The sequence below is a fragment of the Sarcophilus harrisii genome, chromosome 2, assembly GCF_902635505.1.
Source record: "Sarcophilus harrisii chromosome 2, mSarHar1.11, whole genome shotgun sequence".
NCBI lineage: Eukaryota > Metazoa > Chordata > Mammalia > Dasyuromorphia > Dasyuridae > Sarcophilus > Sarcophilus harrisii.
The window spans coordinates 419,179,298-419,199,218 of NC_045427.1; the positions used below are offsets into that span (position 1 = coordinate 419,179,298).

The 19,921-nt window shown below is 39.2% G+C and overlaps 1 protein-coding gene across 1 annotated transcript in view; it reads left to right on the forward strand.

Moving 5' to 3' along the window:
* Nucleotides 1–19,185, forward strand: part of FLT4 (fms related receptor tyrosine kinase 4) — a 111,373-nt gene extending 92,188 nt beyond the window's left edge. The window contains exons 20-30 of the mRNA XM_031953816.1: nucleotides 2,344–2,432; nucleotides 3,574–3,727; nucleotides 6,302–6,396; nucleotides 8,339–8,461; nucleotides 9,654–9,765; nucleotides 11,581–11,680; nucleotides 11,788–11,893; nucleotides 12,752–12,891; nucleotides 13,786–13,906; nucleotides 16,135–16,220; nucleotides 17,424–19,185. Coding sequence (XP_031809676.1) covers nucleotides 2,344–2,432; nucleotides 3,574–3,727; nucleotides 6,302–6,396; nucleotides 8,339–8,461; nucleotides 9,654–9,765; nucleotides 11,581–11,680; nucleotides 11,788–11,893; nucleotides 12,752–12,891; nucleotides 13,786–13,906; nucleotides 16,135–16,220; nucleotides 17,424–17,643 — 1,346 coding nt within the window. The 3' untranslated portion in view covers nucleotides 17,644–19,185. The remainder of the gene's footprint in view (nucleotides 1–2,343; nucleotides 2,433–3,573; nucleotides 3,728–6,301; nucleotides 6,397–8,338; nucleotides 8,462–9,653; nucleotides 9,766–11,580; nucleotides 11,681–11,787; nucleotides 11,894–12,751; nucleotides 12,892–13,785; nucleotides 13,907–16,134; nucleotides 16,221–17,423) is intronic.
* The last annotated feature ends 736 nt before the right edge of the window (nucleotides 19,186–19,921 follow it).

The following is a 19,921-nucleotide window of genomic DNA, read 5'->3' on the forward strand; positions in this document are numbered from 1 at the left end:
AAGGAAGCAGGAGACTAGAAGAAGTTGAAGATTTGAGAAGCTTTTAATTTTGATAGTCTATAGAAACAACCATTAAGCAAAACAAGGTTTGAGAGCAAACCTATATTTTTAAAAATTATAAATATCTCATCTCTTTAAGACTCGTATCTTTTGCCACAGCCCAGTCTCCTCATTCTCAGACTGAATAGAATAATCTTTTCTTTATTATTCTAAGAACTCATGAGCACTTTTATGTTCTATCTCTCAGGGAATATAATTCTGATACAGGGGGATGGGCAAGATCTCCTCACACCATCTGCATTGCCCCAGATGAGCTCTGTTTCTTCAGTAAAACGTCAGATAGCTGCAGTCCAGGACTGCACTTGAGGCAGTGCAGACTTCCAGCCACTCCATCACATCCAGTGTAGTGGATAAGATGCCAAACTTGGAGTCAGAAAGATATGAGTTTGAATTTTGCAAGTTACTTAACCTCTTACCCTCGGTTTCCTCATTTGTAAAAAAAAAATTATACCACCTATAGCATATGAGAATCAAATGAGATGATAAATGTAAATAGCTTGCAAACATTAAAGCACTCTCTAAATATTAGCTATTATTATTGCCTCCCTTTAGCTTTTAATAAATTTGAGTGGCACATGATAATTCTAATTTCAGCAGTCACAGATGAGATGGACCAATAGTGTAGCTTAAAGCATGGAAATACTGAACAAGAAAAAAAACTTTGATTCAAATTCAAATTTCTTATTGTGAGACTCTTGGCAAATCATGGTGTTTCTCTGAGTTTCTTTACCTACAAAATGGGGCTGATAATAGCAGACCTAATAGTTCAAATGAAAAAATGTGTTTAAAGCAATTCACCAACCTTGAAATGCTATATAACTGTGAACTATTATTAGTGTAGCCAGATTCTGGATTTAATTTCTTAATGTATAAGTAATATACACTGGATGGTGCATGGACTTACCAGGTTAAGTGAGGCAGTGAATAGAGCACTGTATTCAAAGTCAGGAAGCCTTGGTTCAAAAAGAGTCTCAGATGCTGCCTGTGTAATTCTAGGCAATTCATTTAACTGCTCTTTGGCTCAGTTTCCTCATCAAAAAAATGGAAATGACAATAACATCTATCACCCAGGGTTCTTATGAGGATGAAATGAGATTATTTGTGAAGCTCTTGGCAAACTTTAAGGCACTATATAAATACTAGTTATTATTGCTGCCTAATATACACATGGATGGCCTATGTGTGGCACAGATTACTATCTGATCTGAGATTTGGCCTCTCTTGTCTGCAAGGAAGACCATTGTGAGGGGCAAGAGAAAAACTGTCTGGGAACTCTCTCCTTAAATGGCCTATCTCCAAGAGAGGTATTAGAGCTATCTACCACACTCATATAGCAGAGGGGTACAATTCTTTGGGGGTTTAGAATAGCACCATTTGCACTAAGTTCCTCTGGGTGGGAAATAGACTCCTCTAGACCAGGAGAGTGACCATTCACCAGTCTGGCTTCCTCTACCAAACTTGGGGCAAAAATAACAAATAGTTTTTAAATCCCCTTATCAAAATAAGAATTAAACAGAAATCAGATTAGTTATACATGTTAGGGTAGATGAGCTCTTCAATTGAGGAACAAGACAAAAATTTCAGTTCAAAATGACAACAACCTCTCCAGGGAAATGTACTCTTGGCAGTCTCTAGGGTTATAGCAGCTGGAAAGCAAGAGGTTGGGCGCCAGGCTCCTCTCTATGTCTGTAGCTCTTGGAACTCCCACAAGCTATTCAAAAGCCCAAGACTTCTCTCCATCAGTGTCTTTCATTCCATTCTCCACTTCCCTCACTTTTTTTCCCACAGTCTCTCTACACACACATATAACAGAAATGGCTCAGCCAGTCAGAAGTCACACTCCTCTCCAATAACACTCTGTCTCTGAGCTATGCTTCTGGAAATGGAAATGTCCACAGGCCTAGGAAGCAAGTGGGATAACATTATTAGTATGGGGGATTTTTTGGTTTGAGGGTTTGGGTTTTTTTTTTGTTTTGGTTTGGTTTTTTTGCTTTGCCTTGAATTGGATTTTGGTGAAGCAATCAGGGTTAAGTGACTTGCCCAGGATCACATAGGAAATAATAGTTGAGTATCTGAAGCTGGATTTGAACTCTGGTCCTTCTGACTCCAGGACCATTCCTCTATCTACTGTGCTCCCTAACTTCCCCACAATATTATTATTATTACTACTGTATAGTAACTATAATTTGTCTGTATGTCCCTGGCCATTTATAGATTCTTTTCCTTTTTTAGGCCTCTCACAATGATCCTTCTCTCTTATCTCTTTCTCTGTCTCTCTTTTAGGTCCTCTTATGGTTATTGTGGAATTCTGCAAATATGGGAATCTTTCCAACTACCTTCGGACCAAGAGAGAAGACTTCAGTCCTTACAGAGTAAGTAGTTTCACTCAAAGAGTGTCTGAGGGCAACTTCTCTGGCTCTGGTTGCCCCTCAATGTCGTGTTCTTGTATAACCTACCATGAGGCCACTGAACCATGGTAAATGAGCTTTCAAAATGGAATCGACAAATGGCAATGTTTAAATAATCTCCAGAGACCTCTTTGTCCACAATTTTGTGTCAGGTACTCTCTTTGCTCTCACGTTGTTCTTAATATATGTAGCCCCTGGAAGAGTCTCAGAAAAGAGTGACCAACATGATGAAGGAACTTAAATCCAAACTATATAAAGATCAGATAAAGGAATAGGAGATATTTAGCTTTCAGAATCTGAGAGAGGAAAAGCATGATCATTCTCTTCAAGTATTTGAAGAGCTACTATGGAAAAAATAAAATAAAATTCTTTTTGACCCACAAGGGCAGAGCTGGGAGCAATTGGAAGGTAGGAAGTAAGGGGAAGAAGTTTCAAAAATGCAGGTTTCAAAAGAAAGAAAAACTCCTTACCAGAGCAAGCTTTCCAAAAGCTGGTGCTAGAGGATCAGGTCAGATCAGGTCTCCAAATAGTGACTAGATGGCCATTTAATAAGGACTCCTGTTCATGCTGAGGTTGCACTTGATGGATCTTCAGCCTCTTCTGACTGTAAGAATCTGGGTTTTAGTGGCTATAACCCTAGAACCAGCTTCAGAGAGTGTCTACTTTCTTTTGGAGGTAGATATGGCTTCAAATAAATCTAAGGCTGCTATGGCACTGGGCTCTACACTTTCTATGGGTCTCACTGTAGTGCACAAACCTTGCCCCTGACACAGAGTCCCAAAGGGTATTGACCTGTGGGAAGGGTGGGACAGAAAGTAGGATTGGAGATGGCCTCAGGGAGCACTTTTGGTTCAACTTCAGGTGTATGTATTCAGCTCCTTTCCCTTACATACATGCAGTCTGTGTGCAGAGACCTTGTTTTAATAACTCCTTACCAAGGGTCAACTCCCTTTTCCCCTTGCCCAAGAGAAGTTATGAAGGAGACTAGAGCTCTCCTTCAGGAAAATAAATTTCATGGGGTCCCTAGCATCCCTTATTACAGAAGGAAACTGAGAGCTTCAAGTTTCTAAGCTGTATGACTCACTTACACCTGTTGTTTCCCCAGGAAAAGTCCCCTAGGCTTCGAAACCAAGTCCGTTCCATGGTGGAGGCTGTGAAGGCAGACAGAAGGAGCAGGACTGGCACCAGTGACAATGCAATCTTCTCTCGCTTTCTGCTGGGGAAAGGCCTTGCTTCCCGGGCCCAGCCTATCCAAGATGGTAAGGGAGCTGGTTTTTCTGAATTCCACCAATTTAGTTCTTGGCCTACAGTTCCAAGGTCATCAGCATGATGACTGTTCTTCTGTCCCTGGATCTGAAGGAAAAACAGGCACAGTGACAAGAACAGAGAGAACTACAATCCAAAAAACGGGCAAATCTTTAGGGATGAGGAGACCAATTGATTTCTTGTCCCATGGTATGTAGGATTTGAAAGATTTGAATTCCAATTCTGCCATTTATTACTTGTGCTATTCAACTTCTCTGGGCCATGATTTCTTCATCTATAAAAAGAGGCAGCTGGACTAAGTGACTTCCAAAGTCCTTCCCAGCTCTAAATCTATGGTTTTGTTATCCTCCCAAAATACACGATGACTCCAGAGTTATTCAATCTAATGAAAAGATAATCAGGAATGGGTTATCATAGATGGTTGACCAGTAAGGGTCACCTTGGTTGAATCATATTTCCTAATTGCCATGAAACAGTAAGAAAAATGTTCTGGCTTCAGAGATATGAACCCCTTGGAAACATTGCCAAAGACAGATTCATGGACTCTGCCTTTTTTTAATTAAAAGCTATGGGGGGATACATGATTTGGGCATGAAGGATGATACCATTAAAAAAATTTAGGAGAACAGGGTATAATTTGGGAAAAGGAGGAATTTATGATCAAAGAAGAACTAGAGAACATTATGAAAAGCAAAATGGACAACTTTGATTATATTAAATTAAAAAGTTTTTGCACAAACAAAACCAGCAGAAACAAGATTTAAAGCGGGGAGAAAATCTTAACATCCAGTGTTTCTGATAAAGGTCTCATTTCTAAAATATATAAAGAAATGTGCCAAATATATAAGAATTCAAGCCATTGCCCAGTTGATAAATGGTCAAAGGACATGAACAGACAATTTTCAGATGATGAAATTAAAGCCATCTACAATCATATGAAAAAATATTCTAAATCACTATTGATTAGAGAAATGCAAATTAAAACAACTCTAGATATCACCTCACACCTCTTAGATTGGCTAAGATGACAGGAAAAGATAATGAAAAATGTTACAGCGATGTGGGAAAACTGGGACACTGATACATTGTTGGTGGAATTGTGAACTGATCCAACCATTCTGCAATCTGCAACTATGCTCAAAGGACTATCAAACTGTGCGTATCCTTTGACCCAGCAGTGCCACCACTGGGTATGTATCCCAAGGAAATGATAAAGAAGGGAAAAGGATTCACACGTGCAAAAATGTTTGTAGCAGCTCTTTTTGTAGTAACAAAGAATTGGAAAATGAATAGATATCTATCAATTGGCCTTAAAGGCCATTTACACCAACAGACTCATTTTAGAGCTGAAGAGCTTAGAAATGTGATTTTTCCTTGGATTCAAAATCCAGTACATTTTTCACATGACATAGTGCTTGTGCCATGATCCCCCCTGCCATAGAAAAGCAGGAACACCCACCCCACAGTCCATGTTGATCATCTGAAACTATCCCAATGGAAATTCAAAAAATTTTGAGTCTTACAACTACTCTAACAATTCCCAGAAGTATTTAATCAATCAAGCAATCAGTCAAACAATAAGCATTCATTAAGTACTAGCTAGTCAGGTCCTGGAAATACAAGACAAAAGTTGAAATAGCCTCTTTTACAGTCTATGAGGACTATCTGTAGGAGACAGCCTGAGACAAAGACAAAGAGAGAGAGAGAAACAGGCAGAAACAGATGGGAGTGGAGAGAGATAGAGAGATACATATACAAAGAGGGAGGAGAGAGACAGAAACAGAAAAAGATAGAGAAAGACACACACACAAGCATAGAGAGACAGAGACAGAGGGAAGAAGGGAAAAGGAATGAATGAATACAGAATGTCTTAAAAGTTTTACTGGTATTTTAAACTTTAACAACTTCAGAAGTTGTTATCAATTTACAAAAAAAATTTGAAAGATTATTTATTTTTTAAATATTGATATGTTTCTTAATAAAATTCAGTTCAATCACTGTCTTGTGCTATTCATTGTCTTAGTCAATTTTCAAACTTTTATCATCTACTACTTAGTGATTGGAAACTGCATTTTTAATTCTAAACCTTAAGATCCTAGCCATAACAGGGAATGAAATTAAAAACTAAAATTAAAAATGCATTATTTGAAATTCATACAACAAAATCAATGTAAAAGAAATCTGAATAAATTTTAATGGTAATTTTGGTAAGTTTGTAGCATTTAGACTTCTGCAGTTATTAAAGCTTAAAACAGTACTAAGTCACTCTGTAGATACAAAGGGGGATAGGAGATGTGAAGGGACTAACAGCTAGAGGGGATAGGAATTCCATCCTGGTTTCCCCTGGAAATGAATGACCTCCCTCAAATCTAGATGAATTAATTCAAATTTTTCAAATACAGAAGGAGAAGCCCAACTTTCCGTACCTCAGAAGCACATAAGAAAATCTAATCATTCCCTCTTTGTTCATGGAGTTTGAGCTGAAGAGAAGAAGCCTGTCCTAGGCAAACCCCAGTGATTTCAGTCTAGGTTTTAAATGCATGTTTCTCCTGGTTTTCTTTGGGCAGAGGATGACCTGTGGCAAAGTCCTCTGACCATGGAAGACCTGATCTGCTACAGCTTCCAGGTGGCCCGAGGGATGGAGTTCCTTGCTTCAAGAAAGGTGAGAAAAGGGTGGAAGTTTTGCTGACCCTTCTAAAAGAAGCTGTCTCCTGAAAAGCATTAGGGATTCTCTGAACAAACAGTCAAAGAGCAACAAGAATTATGACAACAAACACTTCCATTTTGTGGACATACTCCACTTAACATTATTTCATCTTGTTTCATTTTACTACCACATCCTTAATATAGAATACCAGATGACCCCCTATAGGCCTGCTTTTCTACTGTTCATTGATCAAGCTAGAATAGTTCCAAAGATTCTTGTCTAGCCTCCTATGTTAGGAATAAAGAGAAGGAAGCCCAGAGGTATCAAATGACCCACCAAGTAGGAAGCAGTATTTAAACCTTGATTCTTTGACTCCAGAACTAATACTCATTATACAAAATGACAATCATGATATCACTCTAAGGACCTAATTGTTCACTGTGATGTCATTTTGCTGCATTTTCATGATATTTTAATGTCAGATGGATTCTATCTACTTTTTTCCTGTACAAATTATTTTGTTTTCATTGTCCTTACAGTAGTCCTCTGTGAGACACAGGACAAATATTATCTTTATTTTAACAGATAGGGAAATTAAGGCTCTGGGGAGTGTCCAAGATCACAGTCAACCAGTGAGGCTTTGGATTACACTTAGCACTTGCACAGGGAAAATCTTTCAGAGTAGATCTAGGCTATGAACTCAATCCTTCTTCAGGCAATATAGTGTAGAAGTATTACTGATTAAAAAAAAAGCAGAGTATTTGAAATTAGAAAATTTAAGATTTGAATTCTGGCTCTACTACTCACTCATATGACCTTGTAGGCAAATCACAAATAAAAATAAGGGTTTCAAAAAAATTTTTATTAAGTATCCACCACTATATAGGCACTTTACAAATATTATTTCAATTTATTCTCACAACCACCCTAGAAATGGTGCTATTATTCTTCCCATTTTACAGATGAAGAAACTGAGGCAAAGAGATTAAGTGACTTGCCCTGGGTCACACAGTCAATGTCTGAGGTCATATCTGAAGCTATGTCTTCCTGACTGCAGGCCTGTGCCACCTCCTCCAGGAGAAAAATTCAGCTTTTTATTTGGAAATAGAAAGCTATTGCCAGAGTAGCTCATGAAGCAGTTCTGAGTACAAAGCCTTTGCTGTTAGAACAGTTGACTTTCCTTCTCCAAAGTAATTAAGGTGATACTGATAACTAAAATTGGAGATGATCCAAAACCAATGGTTTATATATTAACTTCATCCTTTTCCCTAGGCTAGCCTTTAAAGGCAGATAGGCTAATAAGTACTCACTGATTGGCTTGAATTCCTCATATTCCCCTGGTGTGCTGTCTGGTAAAAGTAAGAATGGGCAGTGAAATGAGAGGCCAGGCTCTATGAAGTACACCAAGGTGAATACAACATCATTATTCAACCTCACCACCCATATGTCAGCCAGCAGCCCAGCCCAGCCCAGTATACTCTCTATGACATTGCCTACACCTACAGCCTTTTATAGTAACATGACGGGCAAATTATAACTGTATGCTATGATTTAATATTGAACTCTACTAAAATATTATAAAACGGAGCTGATCAGCTATTTATGACAGTGTTTCCATGGAACCTCCCCCCTTCTCTTTCTCTCCCTTCCACCCCTACATTTTCTGTCCCAGTGTCACAGAACAAGTTTATGATGTAAGGAAAGGACAACGGGCTTTTAAAGTGCATATATGTATAACTTGAGCTACGTTGGAGGTTGGTTTGGTTACAAATGCTGGGAAGACACTTAATGGAGTCAGACAGTTGATATATGGCCTCCCAAATATAAAAATCCCCTGAATTCTGTCTGCCAGCTTCTTCTGAGCCATGAGCTAGCAATGACTAATCCCACCCACCATCAAGAAACCTTAATTGGCCAGAGAGTCTGTCTGACGTCTCACTCTCCTTCCCTTCCCCAGTGCATTCATAGAGACCTGGCTGCTCGAAACATCTTGTTGTCAGAGAACAACGTGGTGAAGATCTGTGACTTTGGACTGGCCCGGGACATCTACAAAGACCCCGATTATGTCAGGAAGGGCAGTGTGAGTATGAAGCTTGGGGCCCAACAGATCCAAAGATAATAAGGTCAGGCTTTGCAACACAGCCTGGAGGGCACACAGAAGTTGGGAATGCATGAAGGCCCGATGCCCCTGTAGGACAAAACTGGGAGAAGGTTGGAGCCCAGCTCACCTTCTCTGTACCTGGCTGGGAACCCTGCTGGCCCTTTGAGGAAAAGAAGCAGTCCTGATAACAGTGTGAACAATAGTGTCAAAAGGGCAAAGGAGGAAGCAGGCTCCGCCTGGAAGAGGATGACTATTTAGGCTCACTATTCAATAAGTCTGTTTTTTATTAGAATCGATCAATCAACAAACATTTGTTTCTATCATTAGCCAGGCCCTGTGCTAGGCACTGAAGATGCACCAATCAACAGGAAACAATCTCTGCCTTCAAGAAGTCGACATTGTAATGGATGCCCATTATATGCCCAAACATAAATAGATATCCACATGTAGCTTCCTATTTTATATAGATATAGATTATATGTCTACATACAAATAAATATGTACAAAACACATAAAGAACAAATATAGGGTAACCTTGTGAGGGAAGATACAAGAGACTGAGGAACCAGAAAGGTTTTGTGTAAAAGGGACTGCTTGAGACTTGGAGGATCTGAAGTGGATTAGTGCATTTGAAAAGGCAGAGGTGAGGAGGGAAAGCATCCCAAGAATGGGCACAGCCAAGGCAAAAGCACAGAGTCAGGAGATTAGGCATTGTGTATGAGAAAATAAGTCAGAATAGCTACAGAGGTCACATAGAGAAATATTAGATAATATGATTGAAACGGTAGAACCGTGAAGAAATTTAAACACCAACCAAAAGAGCTTATATTTGATCCTAGCAGCAATAGGGGGTCACTTGAGTTTATGAGAGTAGGGGAGAGAGAAGACAGAGACAACATGACCAGAGTTATGCTTTAGGTAGTTTGGATAAAATTAAGTAATGCAATGGAGAAAGGAAAGTCTTGTGAGATGGAGAGCAATTAAGAGGCTTTTGTGGTTGAGGGGAGAGGTGATAAGGGAATGATAGGGATATATTGAGAGATGTGGAGAGCATCCCACTCTTAACCTTTGCATCACTCAGAAGAATGTGATTATGCCCTCCCCTCTGCTCCCTTTTGAATTAACAAGTTTAAGCCCAGCTTGATTAAGAGCTGGTCCCTTTATATCACAGGCCCGGCTCCCTCTAAAGTGGATGGCCCCAGAAAGCATCTTTGACAAGGTCTATACCACCCAAAGTGATGTCTGGTCTTTTGGAGTCTTGCTCTGGGAGATCTTTTCCTTAGGTAAGTACTAAAGGCTAATTAAGTATTTACGTCCTAAATAAGGAGATCAGAATATGTCTAAATCTCATTTATTCAGACCACAATCATGTGCTCACTGTACCTTAAAAAAAAAAAAAAAAAAAAAAAAAAAGAGCTACTTTCCTTTTAGATAAAAGTAGATTACTGACCATCTCTATATAGGCAACATAGAAATGAACACATTCATCTTTATGCATGAATACATATACATGCACATCCACAACAATGACACATATATGTATGTATATATACATGTACTAAGCCACTGATATGACACATATCACATATACATACTGATCAGCATGTATATTCACATCAACATGTATACTATACAAACACACAATAAACATAGGCATATACATGTGTGTATACAACACACATGTCCACTGATGGGCTTCATATCAACATGTATGTGCACACTGACATATTAAAGAGGAATCTGAGCCTTTTAAATAATAACTAGCATTTCTAGAGAGCTTTAAGATTCACAGTGCACTTTATATAGGTTATTTCATTTGATCCTAACAACAACCCTGAGATGTAAGTGCTGTTATTATCCTCATTTTACAGATGAGGAAACTGAGGTGGGAAGAGGTGAAGTTCCCTGTCCAGGGTCACACAACAAGAGACCCAGAGTGCATTTAAGGCAAATGTAGCTTAACCTCGTGAATTCAGATGACAGTCATGGAATCTGTGGCTGAGGTCTTAGTCTTAACCTTTCATTCATTGGGAAAACGTGGAAAGTAGAATGTTAAAACTGGAAGAGATGCCATAGATCAGCTAGTCCAACTCCTTCATTTTACAGAGAAGGAGAAACAAAGGGAGGAGAAATAATTGGCCCAGTGTTTCTTAGCATGTTGGTGGAACTGGGTCATATGTGGTGAAGTGGGAAAAAATTTGTGAGCTTGGGAAAATCACTTTTGTTACTTCTCTGGGTCTCAGTTTCTTCTGCAAAATGAAGGATTTGGATAAACTAGGTGGCCTTAGGGTCTATGATTCTACATTCCTGCCAATTACAAATTTATGATACTACAACTAGAACTTAAATCTCTGGCCAGCCCCTTTGCCTTTGTAAAATAGGAGTAAAAACTAATAAAATTATTAGAAAGCAGCATGATGAAGAATAGATAGTTCTGGATTTGAAGCTAAAGTTTAAGCAGCATTTGAATCCCAGATTCTTGTCATCTACTTCCTGTGTGATTTGGGGCAAAAGACTTAACTTCTCAGGTCCTCAATTCCATCAACTCTAAAGCAAAGGAGTTGGAATAAATGACTTCCAAATACTAAATCTATGAGTGTGGGATGAACAGGGCTACAAAGAAAATGTTTAAATACTTAAGGCTCAAACTATCTTCACACATGACCAAGCCTTCACTTGTATAAAACTAATGATGCTATAGTAATAAAGCCATCTCATGATTAAAGTATGGTCCCCAAGGACGTTTCCAAGGTCATGGTTTTAAATGAATGAACTTTAGCAGTCTAGTTTGAAATCCTCAGGAAAGGCAGAAAATATAAGCAATTAAAATACATAACAATTCAAACTTCTCTGGCCTGTCTCTTGTTAATCCAAGCAATGAAGTAGGTCTTAGTTCTCTTGGTATCTGCTTGGGAGACAGAAGCAACTTGGTGTGGGGTAGAAGGAGTTCTGATGGCAAGAAAAAAATGGAATGGCAGCAATCCCTCTAGAGGAAAAGAAAACTACTTAATTCCCACTGTCCTAGAGAGGAACTCTCTGGATTATTCTTGTGTTCTGATTTCTTGCTATTCCAACCACCTTTGTGTGTGGCCACCTAGGGGCCTCTCCCTATCCTGGTGTGCAGATCAATGAAGAATTCTGCCAAAGACTTAAGGATGGCACACGGATGAGGGCTCCAGAGTACGCCACAGCAGAAATGTGAGTTTTCCACCTTCACTCAAAGGCTTATCCCTGCTTTCTGGAGAATTAGGCAACTAATTCAAGGGAAAGAACATAGGAAAAATGTCTGGTTTTTCCTTTGACAGCCGCCACATCATGCTGAGTTGCTGGTCAGGAGACCCCAAGGAAAGGCCTGCATTCTCTGACCTGGTAGAGATCCTGGGAGATCTGCTTCAGGAAAATGTACAGCAGGTAAATACATGTTTTTCCCCATACCTGGATCAGCTGGACTCTGCCTGCCTAGGTATTACTTTCTGGGATGAATCCCATTTTTGCCTAATATATACGTACTTCTTTCCACCTCAGAGGGAAGAAAAGACTGTATTTATATAATCTGTATGTTGATATAAATGCATGTGTCCATCGAGGGATATGTGTGTTTGTATAGTATGCATGTATATGTGTTTATGTGAATATATGTGCTGATCAATGTGCATATGTATGCCTGTGTTATATAAGTGATTCAGTATATATTTAGGTCATTGTGTGAATGTGTATATGCATATGTGTTCATGTATATAGATGAATGTGTTCACTGCTATATTGCCTATATAGAGATGGTAAGTAATCTATCTTTATCTAAAAGGAAGGTAGCTTTATTTTTTTTAAGATACAGTGATCACATTAAATGCTTTTACTTTTTTCCTCTTTCCTGATAGTTGCTAAGTAGCCTTAGTATTTGCTCTAAATAGGTGAAATGTCTCATTACAGAAATCAATCAACAAACATTTATTAAAAACTACTTTGTGCAGGACACTGTGCTAGTACTGGGGTTACAGAGACCAAAATCAACAGCCCCAAGAATCTAATACCACCAGCAGGTATTGGGCAGTTAGACCAGAAGCAGAGAGTAAGCAAGGAGAATGTTTCAGGAGCTCCCAGGCACTGAAAAAGCCCTAGCCAAGTTAATTTTTTGAGAGTCCTTCATTCTATTGGCCTAGGACTTTCATTTGCTTTACAACTCAGATGCAGACCTGTGGATCAGCATAGACAGTGTACTTAGTATCAGCCACTGGACATCTTTGACATAAACCTATACTTTCTCTTCAGGAAGGAAAGGACTACATTCCCCTGAATGACTCGCAAAGTTCAGAGGATGACGGCTTCTCTCAGGGGCCTTCTGCTGCCCATCACAACTTGGATGCAGAAGAATATGACCTGAGACTCCATTGCCATAGTTTAGCAGCAAGGTCAGTTCTCTTTCTGGGGATGAGGGGATAGCAGGGAAAGAGTTGCAACAATAGTCGAAAAACAGGCAGCTTTTGGTTTAATAAAATCCCAGAACTTCCTGGGCCTTAAAAAGGCCTGAATACTTCTAGTTCCAAGGGCTTAGTCAGTAAGTATAAAGGAACATTTGGAGTTTGTGCATTATTTTTTATTTTCTGCTTATTGGGACTCCTTGGAAAGAATGGTCAGTTGACAGGAATATATTAAGTTCCTATATATACTAGGCACTATTTAAGCTCTGCTCTTTGGAGATAATGGACATAGGTTAGACTCTCATCCCCCGTGCTACTTGTCATCTCTACAAGTTTGGGCAAGTCAGAGTTAGAATCCCAAGATCTTAGAGGGGAAAAAGAGCTCAAAGACCATCTAATTCAACCCAAATTTGAATAAGATCTCCTTTGAAAACTTTCTCAAGACATGTTCATCTTCATATATAAAATTAAATTAGATGGCTTCTAAGGTCCCTTCCATCCCACCATCCTTAGTCCAACAGAGATATCTCCAGGTCCACCAAAGAAATCATCATATATACATCCCTCACCCTTCAAACCTTCTGCCTGCCAGAATGGTGAACACAATTTCTTTGCTTAAGAAATTATTCCAGGAGCAGAAATGCTCTGCTTTCAATTGTAAGAATGGAAAAGTGACTCCAAGGAAGGTATTCCCCTATCATTCCTCTCTAGGCAGCTGGCCCCCTTGTCCTCCTCCAGCTGTACAATTCTTTAGCTGCCAGGGGCTTACCCATAGACAAGCAAGGAACAGAATGGGAACTTTAAGGAGTACATTTAGTATTGTGGTCAGTTTAGGTTTTCCAATAGCATTTTCAGCCCAAGATAATGTATTTTTCTTTTAAACAGATACTATAATTGTGTATCATTTCCAAGTTGTTTGACTGGAGGGAATCAAATCAGGTGTCCATCAAGAATAAAAACCTTTGAAGAATTTCCAATGACTCATACATCATCTAAAACACATCCGGTAAGTAAAGGCGGAGGAAAGAGAAATTGGCCCTAGTGTTATGAAAGGTCAGGAAATGCCTGTTTGGAACAGAGATAAGGCCTTTCCCAGCAAACAAGTGTCTCAGAATTTGAAAGTAAAAATTTAAATTCCAAATAGCAGCAAGGAAACAGTATTGCCAACAGAGTTCCCAGACCTGCTATACAGAGTGATTTCTGTTTACAAAAGGCCTGTACCCCCTCCTGCTGTGGAGGTCAGGGATTACAAGGTCAATCCTGCCAGCTCTGTCTTAGTGTCTCTAGAGTACTCTGAGCCCCAACAGAAGCATCCTCCTGGAAACAACAGTCCTTCAACCTGCCCCTGTGGCTTTTTCCAACACTTCCCTTCCTGCATAGAGGGTATCTCATTCTGACCCACTAATGGAGTCCACTAGTGACTAAGTGTCCTAATCTTCATTTCTAAGGGATGCCTTTAGTTCAAATATCATCCCAGACACTCCCAGGATGGAGTCTAATGGCTTGTGCAGATTAGAATTCAGTCTTACAAAGCCATTTCCTTCTACCACAATGAATTACATCCCTAGACTAACAGCCTTCTTAAACTAGGGGGAAAGGGGAAGCGAAGAACATTTCTATATTAACAAATAAGGGCAACAGAGATGGGAAAGGCAAAGAATCCAGTTGGAGCTAACCCAGGCCTTGGCGTCAGAAGACCTGAGTTGGAGTCTGCTAATGCTTATTAGCTAGGGGCAAGTCATTTCCTCAGTAAAATGGAGAGAAATTATACATACTACTAATGCATAGAATGACTGTGAGGAATGAAACGTGGCCTATTTTGACAGAAAGTATCCCTGGCTGTCTCAGAAATGGCCTTTGGCTGCATTTAGGGAATAAGATCTATGTCTGTAAATAGCTCCCTCCCTTGTGTTACCACCATACTATCCTGGAACCTGGGATTTGCTAGAGTTTTATGCTTCAAATCAAGTCAACAAGCATTTATTAAATTGCTGTGTGCCAGGCACTGTTCTAAGCACTGGGGATACAAAGAAATTTAAGATAATCCCTGCCCTTAAGAGCCTCATAGTCTAACGGGAAGTAACTTTCAAATTTTGTTTGGCTACAAACAATTTGGAGTAAATCTGAAGGGAAGGAGGGAAGGCACTTGCATTAAGAGGGATCAGGAAAGGCTTCCTGTAAGTGAAACTTTAGCTGAAATCTGATGGAAAACTGAGAGGCAGAAATGAAGAGGGGGAGGGTTCCAGGATCCACGACAGCCTCAGGTTGGGCGATGTAACAAGCTTTGTGAGAGGACAGCAAGATCAGTCATTCTGTCATGGAGTTCCTGTATTATTAGGTATAAGAAGATTGGAAAGGTGGGATGGGGCCAATTATGAAGGGCTTTAAAAGCTATATAGAGTATTTTATATTTGACTTAAAAGCAGAAAAACAACCAGAAGACTTTTGTAATAGTCTATTAAAGGAAAGAAGGGAGGAAAAAAGGGAAGGAGGGAGAGAAAGAAGAGAGAGAGAGAGGGAAAAAGGAAGCAAGAAAGAGAGGAAGGGAGGCAAGAGAGGGGAGAAGAAAAAAAGGAGAGAGGGAGGAAGGGAGGAAAGGAGGAAGAAAAAAAGCATTCATTAAGTACTTACTAAGTCAGAGTATTGAGCTGTGATGAGGATACAAAATGGAAAATCAAGACAAACCCTGATCTCTAAGAGCTCATTTTCTAATAAGGGAACAACATACACAGGAGGTTCCAGCAGCAGCAAAGCAGACAACAATGCATTTTTATGCTACTTACACCGATTATTTAAAAAAAAATTCTGAGGTTGAGTCATTTGAGAGTGCCCAGTGATTTTTGTCTTTCTCTGTAAATTATCACAGTACCTGTTTATTTAGTACTTAATAATGTTCGGTGACTGATTGATTGACTCACTGACCCAAGAAAGAGAAAGCACACTGTCTGCAGAGGCCAAGGCACCCAAGCTCATTTACTACCTCTGATATTTACTCTTTCTTTTTGATTTTGGGAAAGTCACTACAATTGCCTGAGCCTCAGTTTCCCCATTGATGAAATTAAGAAATTGGATTAGATGGCCTCTGCGGCTCCTCCAGCGTAGATCTGATTCCTTGATCCTTTCATGGGGTGGACATTCCTTGCATTTCTTCCCCACTTGTACTTCAATGTAGAGTCAGCTAAGGAGACAAAACAAAACCTATAAAGATGAAGCTTGCTTTCTCTTTTTCTGTAGGAAAACCAAACTGATAGTGGAATGGTCTTGGCCTCTGAAGAATTTGAGAGGATAGAAAACAGACACAGAAAAGAAGGGGGATTCAGGTAATTGCAATTCACCAGTCCTGGATATGTTCTTCTTTGTCTACATCATAGTAAGTAATAGATTTCCAAGTCTGAGCTACAGAAGATTCTCTTTCACTGAACATGGGGCTTTCCTCTCCGTCCATATAAATAAAGTAACTCAATTCAACTCAACTAAACTTTTTTTTTAATTAAGCTATATTCATGCTTTTTGTCTTTTCATCATGATCACTCCCCCGGGACAGATCCAATTTTCCCTTCCTGTGATAAAGAAAAACAAGTAAGCAAAAACATCTACTATAGATACTCAATGTTTTATCCTAGTAGCCCCTACCTCCCTGATATATGGAAGAAATTGTGTTTCATTGTTTCCAGCCTCTTCATTAATTTTTTCCCATTACTTAGGTCAACAAAATACATTTGTTAATCTATAATGTATATGATACTATCTTTTAAAAACAAAAAACCAAAAACACAGGACAACAGACACTAGCTGTGTGATGCCGAGCACATCACTTAACCTTTCTAAGACCAATTTCCTTATTGATTAAATGGCCTTTAATATTCCTTCTACCTCTAAATTTAAGATCCTATGAAATTCAGGGATGGAAACTATGGAAAGAGAAAAAAGGGGAAATCCTACTCTGTACTTATAAAGATCAAGCTTGGCATAAGAGGAAAGATGAGAAAATATAATTCTCTTTTCAGAGGTGGGGGACTATGGGTATGGAACATTATAGGTATCACATGCATAGTTTTGATGTATCATGAACTTTTCCTTCCCTTTCTCTTTTATTCTTTATTATAAGAAATGATTCTGAGTAGGAAATCAGGAAAGGGAATAATGAGAAATTAAAGCAATGTAAACATAAGATAGTAGCACCTTCTAAAGAGTTTCTTTAAAAAAAAAAAAAAAAGAGCCACTGAGATAAGCTGGCTAATGAGCTAGACCATTTTCTTTTACACAGTAGAGAGCCAGTAAATAGTATGGGGTTTTGAGCTGATTTTTAAGGAATGTGATTACATTAAATTGGGAGATATGTAGGAATGGATTGGGAAAAGCCAGAGGCTTTTTTTTTCCTGCTGAGTGGTATGTTCCACCATTTTTTTACAGGGCACAGCCTTCATTTTAGTGTCTTACCCTTTGAATCCAAGAAGCTTAGATGAATCTGAACCAATCAATGAAGTCCTAAACTCCTCTTCTCTTTCTCTCTTTTTTCCTAGCTGTAAAGGCTCTGGCAGAAACATGGATCAGACAGAGGAGCGCTTAGCCCTGAGAGGCAGATGTCGGCCGTCTTACCAGACACCAGCTGCCGGTCAGACGTTTTATAACAGTGAATATGGGGACCTGTCAGAACCTTCTCAGGACGGCAGCTCTACCCCTCCAGGAGAGGCAGCTAGTCCCCCAGTCCTCCAAGCCTCGTTCTTCTCAGATCAGTATTAAAGAAGTGATCAAACCACAGAGACACCTGGGGATATGTTGAGGGTGGGGGAAGAGAAAATCAATGGCAGTGGAAGGAGAGGAAATGCTTAAGATCAAACTATTTGCCCACCTAACAGATGAAACAAGAGAGAAGCATATTTGGAGGCAGTTTGAGGAAAAACCTGATAGTTGCTCAACTTCTTCCTGTATCCTTGGATTTTTCAATTATCTCTCTGGGAATGATTTTTTTTTTTGCTCAGCAAAATAGAAAACAAATACCAAAAACACTCGACAACAGCAGCACTGACACAACATGTCCACAGCCTGAATAGACACCACAGTGTTCAAGCAAACAAGGAAGACCAGGGACCTTTCTAGACTCCAGTAAAACAAACCAACCCTTCAGAAATTCACCAGACCCTTCTCCGTCATAATATCCTTTTGTATGTGACCCAGGGTACTTCTCATGAGGAGATACTGCCTTAGAGGAAACCCGGATGTCTTCGCTGCTATCTTAAAATGGCAAATTAGGAATTTTTATGATTTGGGAAAGAAAAAGACCCTTGTTTTCTATTCTCTCTGCAAACAACTGGCTATCCATACCCCATGAATAGTCATCTTGGCAATGACAAATCTGTTACTAAAGAGAGCTAAATTGAGACTACATTAACTTGTCATGAATGTTGGCTGGAAAGAAGACAGATCCCCTGTGCAAAGACAGAATTTTGAACGTGCAAATTTAGGGACAGTTTTCACCCCAACCAAGAGCTTCCTTTCAATGAACTTCAAAGCAGAAATCAAGCCTGGAAAGGCATGTCTGAATCCAATCCGCTGTTGTAACTCAGAAACAAAACATCAAATACCATTATAACATGAAAGTTTCCGGTAACAAATAGTTCTAATGTAAAAAAAAAAAATGTTTAGTAATCCTGGATATGACAAAATTTCAATTCAACAAGAGACTTCAAACAGGATTCATTGTAATATAATCTGTCCTAGCAGTCAGGATGCCAATAAGAACTTCCCAAAATTATCCCTCACTCACAGAGCCCCCAATTAAGGATTGCCCCCCCACAGAGCCCCCAAAGGATGATGTCTTGAGCTCCATCCAGAATAGTACTCAGAAAGGTGATGAACTCATGAGGAAATATTGACATCTGAAATCCATGAAAATTGAGAGACATCATAAGAATCAAGACTCCTCTCCCCCACCTTTTTCTTATCTCCTTTCCCCTCCATCTTCTTATGGACCAAGAAGACCATCACAAAATGTCTTTTTCAGAAACACATCAGGAACATTCACAGAGAGACCTTGAATATAAACACTCTGTGGGTTTTCTTTCATCTCCTCCAATGTCACATGGTCTTTTCCCACATGGAATCCCAGAACATTCCTTATCAGAAAATAATTCCCTTTACCCTCCCATATTCTCCATGTCATAACAAGTGCTTGCAGGACAGGCTTCTGTGTATAGAACTAAGGGTTTTGTTATATCTGATAACCTTCCTCCAGATTATATTTTTACTTTATAATGCATTGAATACATTTATTCTGAGTCTATACTCCTTTGTCTGTATGTTTTTGACACTGATTAGCCTGAGAGATCATATTATTTTTAATCACTGTCAGAATTTGCTGGAATGGAAATGTAACTCTTCTCTGTTTGGTGACAATGATTTGTGCACAAAGTGACACAATATTCTTCTCCAAAACACTAGCCAAATTCCCTGCTTTATACTGTTAGCTCATCTTCTATTTGCATGCACAAAAATGTATGGAATGGGGGCAAGGGCTGGGGGATGACCACTTTTTTAAAACATAAGGTTTTTTTTGAAAGCCTTAAGCCTATTTAACTAACCATTATCAATAATCATATTCAACAAAAAGTATTTACAGAGCACCTAGCATGTGCTAGACACTGGATATATAATGACAAAGATTAGTCCCTGACCTTAAGAAGCTTACTTTTTAATTGGGTGAAACAACATGCATGCATATAAAAATGTACCAAATACTTGGGAGCAGGGCACTCAGCAAACCTGTGATTCCATTAGTATAGAGAGCTAATGGTGAGGAACCCCCCCTCTACCAATAGAGGTCTATACCTGCTCTGTAATTTATAATTTTTGTAAAATCTCTTGGAAGTTAAGTCACTTGCCCAGGGTCACACAATATGTGTCAGAGACGGGTCTTCCTAACCTTGAGGCCAGTGTTCTATCTATTAAACCAACAAATATGTTTTCTAAGATATATCCAAAGTAAATAGGAGATAATTTTGAGTAGTGGAGTAGTTGGGAA